This window comes from Electrophorus electricus, chromosome 3, assembly GCF_013358815.1.
Source record: "Electrophorus electricus isolate fEleEle1 chromosome 3, fEleEle1.pri, whole genome shotgun sequence".
Lineage (NCBI taxonomy): Eukaryota > Metazoa > Chordata > Actinopteri > Gymnotiformes > Gymnotidae > Electrophorus > Electrophorus electricus.
In genome coordinates, this window is record NC_049537.1 from 9,900,554 (window position 1) to 9,916,841 (window position 16,288).

Sequence of the window (16,288 nt, forward strand, 5' to 3'; positions counted from 1 at the left end):
TGATAGTGACATTATTTGTTTATAAGCAGGCTTAGTAGTTGGTTTTAAAGGTCAACAGTATGTCTTAGGAGACTTTCATGTTTGAGCATTATCACCTACATAGTTTAGTATAGCAAAAATGCTTGTGAACCCTTTTAAATCACTTGGGCTTTTGCATGCATGATTTCTAAAATGTGATCTGTGATCCTTCTAGGTCATAATAATAAATAGTCTTACTTAACAAACATAACATATTTTACATTCCTTTATATTTATTGAAGATTTAAGTAGTCATTCTCAATGAAAAAACCTCTAGGAAAGTGAACTTGAAAGAAGTCTAAAAGGGATTTTTGTTGTCAGGTATTCCAGTCAATGAAGGCATGGTACTGATTTGCCATGCCATATTAAAAACCCTTTTGGTAGCATGCTCTTTACAGCAGTAAACTGTTGCAATATGTGCAATGTAGTGTGATCAAAAGAGATCTTAAAGAACCTTAGAAGAAATGGTGTTCAAGTTAATAAGGCCTAAATTGGTCACAAAAGGGTTTCTTAGGATTTGGGCCTCCATCATTTCATAGTCAGGAAATTCAGTAGCACTGCTGAACTGTTTATCAGTGGGTGTTCTGCAGAGATTAGTGCACATGCATTCCACACAATCCTCAAACAAGTGACAACGACCCCATGTGACAGCTGAGTATCTGCAGACACCCTTTGCATATGATAATATCTGTGTTCAAGACTTCAGCAAAACAGATACACAGAACGCAAGTAAAACTGAATGGAATGTTACAACAGACGAGATCTCTGATTTCCAAAAAATTGCTCAAGAGCACCTCAGTGTTCCATAGATAGATGAGACAAAGGCTGAACATTTTGATAAATGTACAGAGCATTGCATTTTTAAGACACTGCATTTGAAACGATACACCAATCCCAACTACGAAGCCTGATGGTGGGGGTGGGGGAGGGCTATACTGTGGATCTGATTTGCTGCCCCAAGGCCTGGATGGCTTGCAATCATTGAGAGAGCAATGAGTTGCCAGTTGCAATCTATTTTAAAAATCCAGAGTAAACTCAGTATGTAAACGCACCATGAGAAAACTGTCCAAACAGCCTAGACCACCGAAAACCAGTTTGAGATTGATGCATAAAAAGCCCACACAAAATTTAAAAAAAAAAATGCAAAACAGTAGTTTAAGTGAGACCTTTAACAGAAAAAAAACAGAATATGTTTACAATATTCATTGTCTCTAAATACTAAACCAAGAATGTATCTGTGACCTAATGTTCAAAAAATGGTTGGGTCATTGGGCCAATATTATAATAATCCAAAACACAGAATTAAATCAACAACAAATTTCTCTAACAGAAGTAATTCTGTGTTTTTAAAAGACCAGGTCACAGTTCTGTAGAAATGTAAATAATTTTTACACAATTTTCTTCTAACTATTGTACATTAACTGGAACAAAACTTGCATTGCATATGATTGTTTAAAATATACTTTGGTAACAGAATAATTTGTATTAGTTAATTGTCCTTAATATAACATGTTGTCTCTAAATAATTCTCCTTTAGGGGCTGTATTATTTGTATTATCTGTTCATGAAAATGTGAAAACACAACAGTTATTGAATACAACATTACTCACTTGAAATGCTACCATGGCAAAAAAAAAAAAGAAAGAAAAACTGTAATTGTAATGAAGGGGGAAAAGATTAATATTTGAACATGAATATGAATCTTTTTTTGTTATACAAACAAAAGCATTACATATTTATAATGCCTTTTCTGCAACGTAATCAAGCAATATGTAATTTTCCTGGGGCATTCTGTACTTACAAAAAAAGATATCTCGTCCATCTTCTGTTGTTCAGGGTCTCGTTTTGAAAATTGATTACAAGTTGACCTATTTATCTTCAGAGTCAGCAGTCAAAATTCCAGAGAGCTTTGGCCTAGTCATGTTTTCAACATGGCCCTCACCTTGAGGTCAAACTGACACATGGACAACGTGAATTGTTGAAGCCCTGTGAGGGGGGGAAGGATGAAGCCATCTCAGAGATCAAATAGAAGAAGTTGTCAAAAGTTCAACAGGACACACAAGGAATTTCCCAAAAATGTTTCAGTGCGTCCAGCTCCATTGTGAAATAGCTTGTGTGCTAACAGTAGTTAATGAAACTTTTAAGAGAAAGAGCAAAAAAGTTGACCAAATTTGTTACTTAGCCAAGAACTGAAATGACAAAGCAATCACACTGTAATACCAATGATACAGGCTGGAGTATATAAAATTCTAACATCTTTAGCCATTGTGGGACCAGATGAGTGGGATTCGGAGGGTGACCATTAAGCAAAAAAATATAATGAAAAAAGAAAGTAATAAACTCAAGGGCATAACCTCTGTGCATATATGCTGTGTATTAACACTCCGAAGTTAAAAAATGTTGTTTGGTTTTTCTCCGATTGAAGGATATTGACACCAGACATTTGAGTTCCAGAACAATAATGGGGGTTTGTTGAAAGTTCATTCACCCCACATCTGTATTGACCACAGTGGCCTCTGTGGGGCTGCAATAAGACAAAGGATCTGATAGAGAATTAGAACACAACACAGTCAATGGTAAGCGCTATGAATTGGCACTGTGTGACATAAGAGCTGTACAAATGAACTTGCCTTGCCATGCTTTAATAAAGCAGTTTGTACTTTGAAACATCCATAAGCGTACCTTCAGTGTTAGGTATTCCTTACCAGATCCAGAATGTATCCATTGATGTGAGTAGCAAATTTATCAAATTGAGTGAAAGATAAATTAGTGATGTAACTACAACTATGAATAAATGTTCAGGGCATTGGTTACACAGGTGGCAGGGTAAATGGTACCTCAGTTCAGTTAATTAAGTTAACTTAAAAAACATTCAAATGTTAATAGAGTTCCTACAAGACGAATGTTGTTGGGTTTTTTTCCATTTTGGTAACAGTTATGCAGATAACAATTTGGTCCACACCCCGGCTAAAGATTCATGGCTTGTTCACATATTTGAAGCCTTTTGATATTTAACGAGTTAGCAGGTTTAAGTCTGACTGGGAAAGGGACAAGTGTTTTTTGGCAATAATCTTCACAGGGAAAATCCACTTTGCAGTTTAACAATCACATATTAAAAATTATTTTATTTTGATAATTGTTTTAAAATAGCATCTTAATTCACTAATGGAATGGAAAGAATATGATTAAATATATGTCTTGTTGATAGCATAGAACATACACAAGGAAGCATACCTGGGGTAATGAGCATACCAGCAGTTGAATACTGCAGTTTTTTGGGAAAATCTTGGCATTTAGTTAGCATTATCCTGATGATGTCATTTTTCATGTCAGAGAACATACACCCTTAACTGATAAGCAGCAAGATTTACACCAAACCCCAGACAAAAACTGGAATGGAATACAATTGCCTCTGTTTATACCTGAAACAGTATGAAAACATGAGTAGATCCATTGCATACTGCTTTGGCCCATGGAGATAGAATCAATGAGGCTGTCTTAGGTTCTTCAGTCAATGTACAAGGTGTCTGAAGGGTTGAAATATAGCCACTCAGAAGGCTTTTTGATAACAGTATGTGCACACTGCATGAATAAGAAACATTGTTTCAATTGGATATGAACTGACAATGCACTTAGCCTTCCTACCTTTATCTCTTATTTCACCGCATGATTTACGGAGAATCCTGACAACCCACCTTGATGCAACAAGTTTCTTGGACACAGGCCAAAGAATTTTCCACTGAAATAAGACCATCCATGTTGAGTACAAGCAGGAGTACTTTTTCTGTTTTCTAACTCAGTTTCCAGGCTATGTATATATCTTCTGTTTCCTTCATCCTGCTGCATGTCCAGGCAACAATTCAAGTTTATACAAAATAATGACAGAAAGCCAGTAGTATTAAGTCATTGGTTTGAAGGTATGAAAATCATTTCAGTAGTTCCATGACATTGTTGATATATATATATCACTAAATTAAATGTGTAACTGAATAATATTTCAAAAGACTTGGATAATAATCACTGGACAATGGACACATAAAACATATTTGGTACATATTTAATTTTATTAATATGAACACTCACTTCCTGAGCTAAAGGTCCATGATCTTTTAAAGCTCCAGGTCAGATCTGAACTGAAAATTACTATTGTTCTTTGCATATACTGTAGGTTTGTAGGTGTTCTTTTTTCACCACACCTCCTTATACAAACACTGTCAATTTCACAATCGTTGCCAAATGGAAGTTGAATGATAATGCTGAAGCTGTATAAAAAGCCCTTCTTTGTGTTAGTCAGTGGGGGAACTTTATGAAATTTTGCAATGTAAAGCTGTGAGAAAGCCTATTAAACTTTGCCCAGGTCAGTAGATGTAGCATTAGCTGTAGGACATGAATGCTGGAATGCCAGTTGGTGATAGACTGCTCTCAACAGATTGAAATGTTTTTCCTATTTGTAATGTTTGATTAAGTCCAAAGTAAATGGGCAGTGCCATAGTTCATGTGTACACCTTAATGTATGTGCACATAGTCATCCCCATATATGTGTGTAATGCTCTATTCTAAATGTCCTCAAAAACACCTACATGCTGACAAGTCTTAGAAGTAAAATACACATTTCAGTACCGTTTTCTTCTCAACCAGCATGTTCTTACATGGTATTACAGTATTCTCAAGGTTCACAAAGGATTATTTAAAAAGGACCAGACTAATGTATTATTAGAATTACATATAACAGCCTGGTTTTAGAAAGTAATATAATGTTAATAATACCCAATACAGAACATGAATTTCTCACAATTTCATGACACAGAAATTATAAATTTGGCTTTTCACATTCTTGTTTTACATTAACACAAGCTTTGCAACACTGTGCAAACACTGTGCAAACACTTTCCCACACTAGCATCTTCTAGCTTGGCTATACTGGAGTATTAAAGGGCACTTATTTGCCAATGATCACATTCCTGAATCCCTTAACATGTCCCAGTTTGTCGCTGTTAAAATCCACCAAAAGTTTGCGTACGCCACAATGGGTGGGTGTGAAGTAGATTTTGGCCTTGACTTCCTGACCAGGTTCCACTCGGGTTGGGATCCTGAGAAACATAAATATTTAAACATCAGTCTCTGCTGAACTACAGGAAAAAGCCATATAGCCATGATTGTTTACTACATTAATGATCATCATTACTTAAAAGCACTAACTGTTAGAATACTGAAGTTCAATCTGGAACAGCACAGTAATACCAACCATCAAGGATAAAGTCACAAAGAACTTAATATTTCTAGCAGCCTACAGATCAAACCATCACAGAATCATAATCACAAGAAAGCTACAAGCAGTAGCTGAACATGTTATGATCTGCCAGACTCGGCATATAACCAGAATGATTGACACTACAAGCACTTCAGGCCTCTGTCCAGCAGGATATATTTACACACACACACACACACACACACACACACACACACACACACACACACACACACACACACACACACACACACACACACACACACACACACACACACACACACACACACATACAGACACACTGTACCAGCAATAAAACCTCTTTAGATTCTAACACAAATGGGCCTAGTATTTATTATTGTTTCTGACAAGAATCTTGGTAAATAAGCTAAGGGGAAAATCTGTGTTGTCTGCTACTTCTGTTTGTGTAAACAGTATTGACTGATTAAAGTCAAATGTTTTGTGGTATTACTGTAGCTAATAGTTTTCTTGGTTCATGGATCAGTTAAGTGCTTTTGTGTGACTGTTAAATGTTTTACATTTACAAGTAATTATTACAAGTCTGTTTAAATAGTTTTAACATTTCAGACTGCACTTTTCATGAGACCTGACACAAACACATATACAGGGTCTTTAACGTAAGCAAATTGTACAACATACATTTCTGTTATGGGCTTGTTCCCAGTGAGGTTGGCTCCCTCTATGCTGAAGCAACATGCCTCCAATGGTTCTGATAGTGGGTTCTGTAAGGTAACTTCTGCTGCCAGTCTGCGGTTCACTTTTGGCTCTCCCAGGATCTAAAACGCAAAGCCATTGACATAATATGAAAAAGTGACTGTCCACTCACTCATTATATTGTCATTTAATTGCAGGGTTGTTATGGTGAATGGTGTTACCCTGATACAGATCTCTGGGTTTTCAAGGACAATGGTACGCATGTCCAGAATGGCATCTCTGGTGCTGTAGTCTATAAGCAAGGCGCCAAGACGGATAAGATTGTCCTGAGTTATAGCATTGCAGTATTTACTGTAGTTCAACCTCAGGGGGACTTTCCGCTCTGCACACATATACACACCCATTTTTAGGACATTATAATTTAAATATACTTCTCTTTGATGTACAAACACATTCATGTGCCCACATAAACGCATTCACTCATAAACAAACACACACACCTCCTCCAGGAGGTAGTTCCACATTCAGCAGGTCTTTAAACCCACACTCCTGCCCAATAGTTCCATCGTAGGCCACAGCGCGGGAGGCAAACACCAGGCGGCACTTCTTATCCACAGATGTGCTGTTGGTAACCAAGGCGAAGACATCGAAGTCACAACCTTTTCGCATCTCCGCGGAGACCTTGATGGTGATGTGGAGGCCAGTGTTGTCCTGCTGCTTAAGTAGTTTGTTTTGGTGGTTGGCTTTTTGAAACACCTCACGCTCCTCATCAGAACCTGCCCCAGAGATGACATTACAGCATCAGTGGGCATGGCTGTCAGGAACTGATCCTGTTCAGTGTCATGATTCAGCCAAGCACTCCACTTCGCATTACACAGTGATCCAACTTCTCAAAGTACTACTGTACAATCAGCTAAAAGCCTTTGGTGTCCCAGTAACTAGTTTCACAGACTGAGGTAATGTTCATCTATGAGAAGTAGGAAATTACAAAAATGCTTGTTATTATTGCTTATATGAGGAAGGAGAGAATGTTTCTAGTGCATTTAAAGATGGCGGAAATTTTTAACATTGTGCAGACATTCAGGGTTTATTTCTGGAAAACATTTGGTGTAAGGATTGTTGTGTATACTGAGATATGTTCTAAATGCCAATTAAAACAAATTTACACCTCTACTTGCACAATATGTATTAAGAATAGGTGATTGGTATGGTATGTTTGTGCATGTGTGTTTGTGGGCAGGTGGATGATACCTTACCTTCTGCGTACTTGTATAGGTGTGTAATGTCTTCTCGCTGGTCACTTCCCACACTCTTGGTGCTGATCTTCTGGCCAACCTTGCTCTTGTCATAGAGCCTCTTCATGCTGCCATCCTTATACTTCAGGTACGTTTCCAAATCTGCATTGACCTCCGCAAACACGAATGGAGCGTCATACTTCAGCGTGAGCTCGCCCTCCTTTATCGCTTGCAAAGGGACTGGCCCACAACAGTACACCCCTAGAGGAGGGAGGGCAAGTGCCACAGGTCAGTTTGATGATCATTTCACGCTATTCATTACAATAGCAACTCATCTCATATCAGTGCATTTTGCAACCATTAGAATTTAGCTTTTAATTATCCTGTACTAGATTTAGTAGATGGACTTTAACTACATTACTAACTGCCAAAAGACTGTGAATTAGAAGTGAATGCATACCCTCACTCTTCTCCTGGGGTGTGGGGTCACTGGCCTGCCAGCCGTCAAAGCCTGCTTTCAGGTCAGGGCGAGTCATCCAGCTTTCCACCCAGCAATGGTAGTTCCTATGGCAACAAAAACACCCATTCATATTCACCACAGCACATCCATTTATGCAAACATTTACAAATATAGCTCAGGTACAAACTGCATGTGCTTTTGTTAAGTATGCCTCCCTTTTCCATTACTGCTTACTGGTACTGCAAAGTCAAAGCAAATAAACAAGTGGTAGTCTTGTACCTACGAGTATGATCAATTAATGTAGAGAACATTGGTTTGACTATTTGATGGGGATAGTTTTATTTTCGTGCTTCTGTTGCTAACGTTTTCCATGTTTAAGGCAGACCACATGCAAAGGCCTAAAGACTATGTATAGAACTTTGAAAAGCTCCAGGTCAGACCTGAACTGAAAAGAATTATAATATGGGCCTGCTACGTGGGCCTGGAGTACAGAAAGTGCCATCCCTTCATTTACACTAGTGTGGGGCCTATACCAATGGTTTTTTAATGAAACTGCTGGTAGCTCATTGTTGAAAATTGTTCCTACTCTCATATGTGTGAAGCTGGAACATGGTGCATGGCTGTTCATACTGAGGTTTTCAGAACTGATGAGGGACTGTGAGCCTCATGGTCATTCTCACTACTTTCTCCACATAGTAAATCAGCAGAAGATGAACCAGTGTGATATAGCACCCTGGTTCTTACCAAATCATGTCTCTGGTGCTGTTCAACAGCTGGCCCTTTTCATCATAGTAGCGCTCAATCACCAGGTTGGTGTTGGTGTCGTGGGCTGAAAGGTAGTTAGTCACCACTCTGCACGGGATCCCCAGAGCACGAGACACTGAGAACAAATGGCCAAAATCCTCAGCTCATTTATTCAAATGGACAAGTAAAACACACTATTTGTGCATTGGATGCATTAGTCTTGCAGCATGTTCAATCATGCTCCCATAATAGATAGATCTTGTAGTGATAATGAAAATTTTAACACAAAACCCAATCAATTCTCAAGTGTATTGTGCTTGTGGTGTCTAAACATATACAAATTAAACATTTATTTTCTTACCAGTACAGGCAACAGCTGCAAACACCCAGCACTGACCATAGCGGACAGACATACAGGAAGTGGAATTCCAGTTCCTTAGAATGTTCACGCTCCCCTTCCATGACATGGGACTGATTCCATCTTCAAATGAGTTCTTCCAGCAGCCTACTAATACCCCATTATCTCTGTCATTACTGTTCACCTGGGAGGAGGGAAGAAGATGTTGTGTGTAGATGCGAAGGTTTGAAAATGGAGCCAGTGATCATAATGGACATAATGATATGCATGCATGTTTGTAACTCTCACCATAGCACTGAGCACTCTGGTGACGTATACAGGGTTTCTGCGTCCAGAGCAGTCTTTCCCAGGATTCCTCTGGTATTTTGGGTTCACATCCAGAATTCTCAGACATATATCCAGAATGCTATCTTCAAACTGAGAATTACAGTAAAACACAGTTGCCAATTATAATGTCCCACTAAAGAGTTAGCCTTAGGAATACTCTGGCGCTCTTTTGAAAATGTAAATATGTAAACAGGTCTCATGAATGTTCCTCATTAGCACAAACTTTAACCCCGGCGCTAACTATACCATGTGCTTAACCTTCGCCATAACCTCAATTCAATCCATATAAATTAAGTTGAAAAATAACACAAACACCATGTTTAGAAAACTCTGGTAGAAAATGTAGCATAATCCACAAACAAATGATCAAAAATTGTGATTTCTAATGCACTATTAGAAATTAACAGTCTTCTTAGAGAAAACACATTATTAATGATCATTTATTAATGATCAAATATTGGTGATGGCTATCAGAAAATATTTTTCTACAATCCTGCACTTGCTCAACTTTCATTTCTTCTCTCCATCAGTGACTACATTTTTGGATTCTTATCTTTTTAAGGAGGAAAGGGGGGTTCCTTTTGGTGTAAGTCAATTTTTTGGAATGTCTGCTGTATGTGGTTGCAACTTACATAAATACTGTTAACTCTGTGTGTGTGTGTGTGTGTGTGTGTGTGTGTGTGTTTGTGGGGGGGAGGGGTGCATAAGTGGAAGAGTGTTTGCATGCACACATTTATGTTTTTAAGCACCCACCTGGCCAAAGTACCATGGTAAAGGGACAGGATATTTAGCATCACCCCTGTAGATGATGCCATCCTGAGCCAAAACATACTCCTCTAGCTTGTCTTTACTGTCCATGTACACTGCATCACCTGGCCAGCAAAGAAACCAAAACAACATCCTGCACATGCTATAGATCAGTGTATATATATATATATATATATATATATATATATATATATATATATATATATATATGATACACATGACATATATTCAGTAATTGTTAAGTATATATAGCTTCACTGGTCTATCTGTGGTCTATAGTAAAAAATAATAATAATAAAAAAAAAAAACTCACGAGGACACCAAGGGTTGAACAGCAAGATCAGCTCAAACTGAATCTGGCTGTCCAAAGTCAGTATGTAGCGGCCAATAGGTGCATCAGGGGCAGAACAGATGGACAAGGTGATCGTGTCCGCAGGGGGACTGGTTACCACAGCACTCCAATGAGTGTTATCAATAACATCGCTCAGGCCAAAAACAGCCCTGGTGCCATACTCCTCCATCGGCTGTTTTCCTTTAGCAAGACGCACACAAAAATAAAGATCATAAATTACCAAATTAGGTCAATGCATTTAGCTTGCTTAGTAATACAGCTTTTGGTATTTGACCTGCAGTTGTAGCCAATATGTCAGCAGAGATGTTCTTTTTCAAAATATAACAGGACTGGAATTCCACATTCTCTTCAGCTTGGATGAAACAATTACATGTGAACAGTAAATAATTAGATTCCTTTTTAATTACAGTGGACATGCTGTCTCTTATGGAAAGTGTCACAGATCCTGGAGGTTTGTTTAACCAAACCACCTTCACGAGTTCACAACATTCTATCAGTTTCCTTAAAGGTATCCATTAAGCAAAAAATTCTTGTCTGAAAACCAAGATGTGAAAGCTAATAATTCCCAAAATTTGTTCAAAGGTTTGAACAAATCCCCTAAGATGTTCTGTGGATGGCATGAACAAGCATTGTAATAATATGCCCAATTATGGCCCATACAATTTCTGGGAATGCGACTGTACCCTGAACTACACAGTCTAATGGACTTGCATACCAGAATTCCATTGCTCTGCAAATGGGAAGCATGCCAGGAATGGGTATGCTTGGTTCTGAATAGGCTTGACGATGTAAGATAGATGATAATGTGTAATTGCCAGTGGTGTAGTATCTTATAGTTCTTAACTGAATCCTGTGGTGGGTTCTGTCAGACACTGGACATTGCATTAATTATCATAATAACAGCAAAGATAGACACTGTCCTAATATTTGAATAAATCAAGTATCATATGATATGTGTATCTGCAGATGAGCCTACATGCTACATATTGCACATTACTTCTTTGATGGTGTTGTTATTTTTGATTAACCAGATGCTTTTCTGTAAAAGCTTATGAAAAATAATTTCCTGAGTTGCAACTGCTAACAGTCCTTATCGCTTTAATTACCCAAATGTTGCCGTGTGTCTGGAAAACACTTTGAACTCGCTATACATTGTCCAGCTGTTTTAGCATGTGTCCGCTAAGAGCTCCTGATCAGTTTCCAGAGACACTGGCGCCTCCAGAGGTATGCTCAGTCTGACCCGGACGACCTTTCAGTAACATGACCCACATTCATAGTGATGAACACACGGTGTACAGGCTTGTTTGGAATGTTATGGCCATGTGCAGGAACTATCCTACTCCTAGGACATTGTAACAATACATCAAGGGTATCTCCAGCTTCAACTTTCAATCTCAAAAGCATTCAAATACAGAATTTAAGTGAATGTTTAGCATCCTCATGTGTCAAAGTAATTATATAATGTCAGAAGGCAGCTGCTGTATTGCTGTCACCTGGAAGGTGAACTGTGAAGAACCCAGTGAATGTTACAGACACTGCAAGAGTCTATGTCGCTTTACTGTCTTCTGTTTTCCATGGTGAAAATATTTCATGGTGATATGTTAACAGTTTTGGCCTTTAGTTTGGTTGTTCTCATGTAATTTTTGAATTGAGGGAATTCTCTTATTTTCATTTAATTTAATTTTATGTACTAGTTTATTCTCCCTTATGGTATCTAACGTTTTAAGCCAGTTTTTGATGCTCTGATGCTTGGTAACTGTGTCTGTATCACAGCAAAAATTTGATTGTTCAGCTGCATTTTTTCAGCTTGACTGTTCCTTAAACCCCCAGACTTCCCCCTTCTACTGTCTTGTAGTACCTTTTGACTGAACTATATACCTTGGCACTTTTGACTTCTGACCATTGCACCAACTGCCCAATAACACAAACACCATAGTGTCAGAGGGCACTTAGTGCTGGTCCAGGAGTATCGGCAAACCAGGATCCAACATCAATAAAAGATGAAAACCTCACCACTACAATACATTGGAACATCCATTAATATTCAATATACTTTAATAAAGCCTAATTTTGACATTACACACTGTCAAACATATGAATATAAAAAGATAATATCACAGCTGCCCCAAGATAACAATTATGGTAATAATCTCAGTGCTGCATAACTTAGAAACTGGCAAAACATTCTCCAAATATTCCTGCAATACAAAACTTACGATATTTGATATGTCATTTGCTAAATTAATTCATCTTTAAAATAAATTCTATGTCTAGCAGCTTTCCCATGAAGCATTTACACACATGCAGTAACTTAGCCTATATTAATAGTACTTATCTCCTGCAAACTGAAAATAACTGTACAAGTAATTAGACAAAGTATTACACACTCAGTTTTATTCAGTATTATCCACTGAGGCCATGTCTTCCCTTACCACTCTCTCTCTTTCTTTCTCTCTCTCTCTCACTTACACACACTTTTTTCTGTGGTTTCTATTTTTATCTTATCTCTCATCCTTCCACTCTTGCTCTCTTACTTTTGTATGTATGCCTTATGCCTGCCTTAATCTGTCACAGACAACATTCTGGGATCACATTTAGCAGTAACAGTCTCTTGGGAACAAGCCCACATACGGTTATGTTTGAGCACTTGGTTTATACAGTAGGCTTATTTTAATTGCTGCTAGATGATCAGTTTAAACAGGACCAAAGTTCACACCCATGGCTGGAACAAATAACTCCAGCTCGCTACGAAACTGCTAGGTTAACAGATCAAGCACGTCAAAAATCTCCCAGTGAATGGAGACATGCTAAGCTTTAGGCAGCGATACCCGTGTCTGCTGTGATGCAGAGTTGGTGGGTTCCCGGCTGGTAGGAGCCAGAGCGCAGGCTCAGGCTGACAGTGAAGGGCTGTCCTCTCCTCACAATCAGCCGGTCCGTGCCATTTAGCTCCGTGTGGTGGTCCATGTTATTGAACTCGCACGCCAGGTCCCAGGATCCAATGTCTAGAGCTAAGGAGTTGCAGATGAAGAAAGAATAATTTATGATGAACAAAATGAGAAACGAGGGCACATGAACTTTCAAATCAACTGTAACCATGAGTGTGTGAAATCATAAGGTGAAAGGGGAATAAGGGGAATGCCATCCATTTGTCCTTGTTCTGTAATCTGTAAATTCCTGAGTTCTGCACCAGGTCAGAGAAAACAGCATTTTGTTTAAGTGGCATTTTAGCTGCTCTTTTTATAGAGGTTAATTTTAAACTTCTGCAAGAAGACATGTGTGCACACACACAGAAACACACACTTGATAAGCCTGTTAACTATCTTCAGCATACCCACTCCTTTGCCTTTAGGCTATGGAATCTGGAAATCTGGAAATTCCTGAGTTCTATGTCACTCTACTTTTTCCCCATGTGTACTAAAGCAGTAATATATATATATATATATACACTCCACCAGTTATGCTTCAGAGTATGTCCAAATACAATCAGCAGATGAGAGATTTCTAGGTTGATTTTAGGGAGCCTGCTGTTAATTTTAACACTCACAATTTATACCCAGTTCCTTGGCCTAAGATTGATGCATCTCCCATGTGATTTGATTGTCCTTAGATTAAGTGTGTCAGTGGTCAGATGATGGAAAAGAGCCAGTCTGGCAATTGGCAGGGTGCATAAACTCTCTGCCCATCCTAATCCAGAGGGTATGAAGCAGTGAGAGGGCACTGAAGACCCTCACGTGCTGATCTAGGGAGGATCATAGTAATTCAGCTTGCTTAAGGCAGGTGGGAAGTGTCTTAGAGACTCTAAGGGAGGAAAGATATTCACTCAAATTCAGGGAAAACCCTTCAGGGACCATACACTAAAGCTTTAGTCTAGTCATCTTACATGTTCTCTATTTAAGAATCACAGGTCAACACTATAAGGTTCTGGACTAAAAAGGGGTTTAGAAAAAGAAGACCTGCTCACAGTGTGATGTTCATGGGCATAGTCTTTAGCTAGCTCTACAGCTGCTACCAATTATATCAAAGTACCGAAAGTGCTGCATTTGTATGGTCCATATGTGTTTCATTGTGAGATCAGTACATTAGCATGTGGTTTGATAAATCCAACAGTGCAACAGATTTGGCATTTAAGATGCTCTTTCTTTTATTTTAAAAGTTGATGCATGTGTGGGCACACACACAGACACTCACACATTCATAAACCTGTTAACTCTCTTGAACATACCATCTCTTTTAGGCTATGAAGTAATAAAATCAGCCTTTTAGGATTAAAATACAAATGTCTTTAATTAACTCAATCCCTAATGAGGTTGGCAAGGACTGTGACATTTTGTTGTTTGGTGCATTCTGACATGTTAAAATCTTGTTCATGCAAGAGGCCTTTTATGGGGACCAAATGTATCGTATGGTGACAGGAAAACATTACACATAATCTCATTACATTTTTTAAAAATATATACAAAAAATGTAGCACTTATTTGAAAATTTTAATTAATTTACACAGGGATTTGTTTTACATGTTTTTCCTGTAGCATTTTAGCGGCAGTTTTACACGAGAAATGAAAAGTTACTTTGTCTCTTTCGCACGCACGTACGCACACACAACACACACACAACACATGGTGTCCGTTTCAATGAATTCATTTCATTTAGTTGAGTGAATGCATGGTTTCATTTCTTCTTAAACCTCAAAAGAAGAGCACTGATACAAATGTTTGGGGGGGGGGGGGGGGGGAGTCTAAAATTCTTTTTGGGTTTGCATCAACGTGCAGGCTACTCTCTTTACAAAGCTTTATTTTAAACTCCTGAGGAAAGGAAGTTGACACGCATGGTCATGAGCCAATTGCTTAAATTCAAATCCGTCGACTAAGTTTATCATAGCTTACACTGTAAACGAACCGATGACCACGTGTCTCGCATTTTTTCATATACCTTATCATATTTTAGGTCAATATATTGTAGTACTGGGCCGTTCATGGACACTGTTCTATCCGGATCAGGAATGAACCAGTAATGATGAAGTCTTCTGTAATAGTAATATTGATAAAGAGCTGAACCAACTGCCTGCTATTAAAAGCAACACCCTCTCTTGGTAACAATTAGCCTTGACGCTGCATGGCTGCATTATTGAAATATTCTTGCAGCAAAGCCTAAAACATGCATATTGTTCTGGTATGTCAAATTAAATTATCTTTATATAAAAGTAACTTAATTTGAACGAAATATGTTTCCACGAAATTATTACACACGTTTAATTAGATTATAGTTATAGTTTTATAAGATCTTACCTCCTGCAGCCTACTGTGGTTCGAAAGCTAGTTCAAAAGTTCGGGAATTAATACTTACTCATTGTTCTAGATGTCTTGCTGTCTGAAGAAGCACTGTACCTTCTTGAAGTTTCAACAATGCGTTGTCCCGTTCGGTGCACCTTATTTGTAGTCTCCTCAGCGTCACTAAAATTCTCTCTCTCGCTCTAACTGAGTGAGTGAGTGAGTGTGTGTGTGTGTGTGTGTGTGTGTGTGTGTGTGTGTGTGTGTGTGTGTGTGTGTGTGTGTGTGTGTGTGTGTGTGTGCCTGCCCGTATGTGGTGATAGGGTGTGGGTCCTATAGCAGGCAATATTACTGCAAGTCATACGTCAAGATGGATTTTATACATAAAACAAATGTATTGTTTTAAATGTGTACACGAATGAAGTAAGTTGCCTTTAATATATTTTACATTGTTCTATTTTTTAAATAGATTATGTGGTTATATACATAGAGAATATTGGGCCATTCTTTAAGAAGAACGGTCTAAAGTTGTTTAAGCAATTATAAGGAGGTAAAGTTGATGGATGAGACCATGGAATGCATTTGAGATCATTTTGTTGTTCATGAAACATTCCTGACATTGTTTAACTGTGTGTTTGGGGTTCATTATCCTATAGAAGATCATGAGAAAATAGTGTTTGCAGTATCAGTTGCAGCTGGTCTAGTAAAATGGTCTCACATTCTTTGCTTGTTACACCACCTTACAATAGCAATTGGACATAATTACTCGAAGTGGCCACACATACCATTATAGATCCACCACCATGTTTCAGTTAGAGACAGACACTGTGGGTTGA

General features: G+C 38.3%; 1 protein-coding gene across 1 annotated transcript; it reads right to left on the reverse strand.

Annotated features, from left to right (window-relative positions):
- Positions 1 to 4,059: 4,059 nt before the first annotated feature.
- Positions 4,060 to 15,636, reverse strand: tgm2b (transglutaminase 2b). Its single transcript, XM_026997379.2, has 13 exons — positions 15,529 to 15,636; positions 13,014 to 13,193; positions 10,147 to 10,365; positions 9,819 to 9,937; positions 9,027 to 9,155; positions 8,742 to 8,922; positions 8,381 to 8,516; positions 7,637 to 7,740; positions 7,198 to 7,437; positions 6,442 to 6,717; positions 6,163 to 6,323; positions 5,927 to 6,063; positions 4,060 to 5,108 (listed from the first exon to the last, which is right to left on the reverse strand). The coding sequence occupies exons 1-13, from the start codon at positions 15,530 to 15,532 to the stop codon at positions 4,958 to 4,960; spliced, it is 2,037 nt and encodes a 678-aa protein (XP_026853180.2). The 5' UTR covers positions 15,533 to 15,636; the 3' UTR covers positions 4,060 to 4,957.
- Between the last annotated feature and the right edge of the window lie 652 nt (positions 15,637 to 16,288).

What these genes read in the sequence shown, in the direction of transcription:
- tgm2b (XM_026997379.2), bottom strand. An exon ending in CCTATACAAGTACGCAGAAG is followed by an intron (nt 6,718 to 7,197) that starts GTAAGGTATCAT and finishes TCTCTGGGGCAG; the next exon opens with GTTCTGATGAGGAGCGTGAG. An exon ending in AACAAGCCCATAACAGAAAT is followed by an intron (nt 5,109 to 5,926) that starts GTATGTTGTACA and finishes TATGTTTCTCAG; the next exon opens with GATCCCAACCCGAGTGGAAC.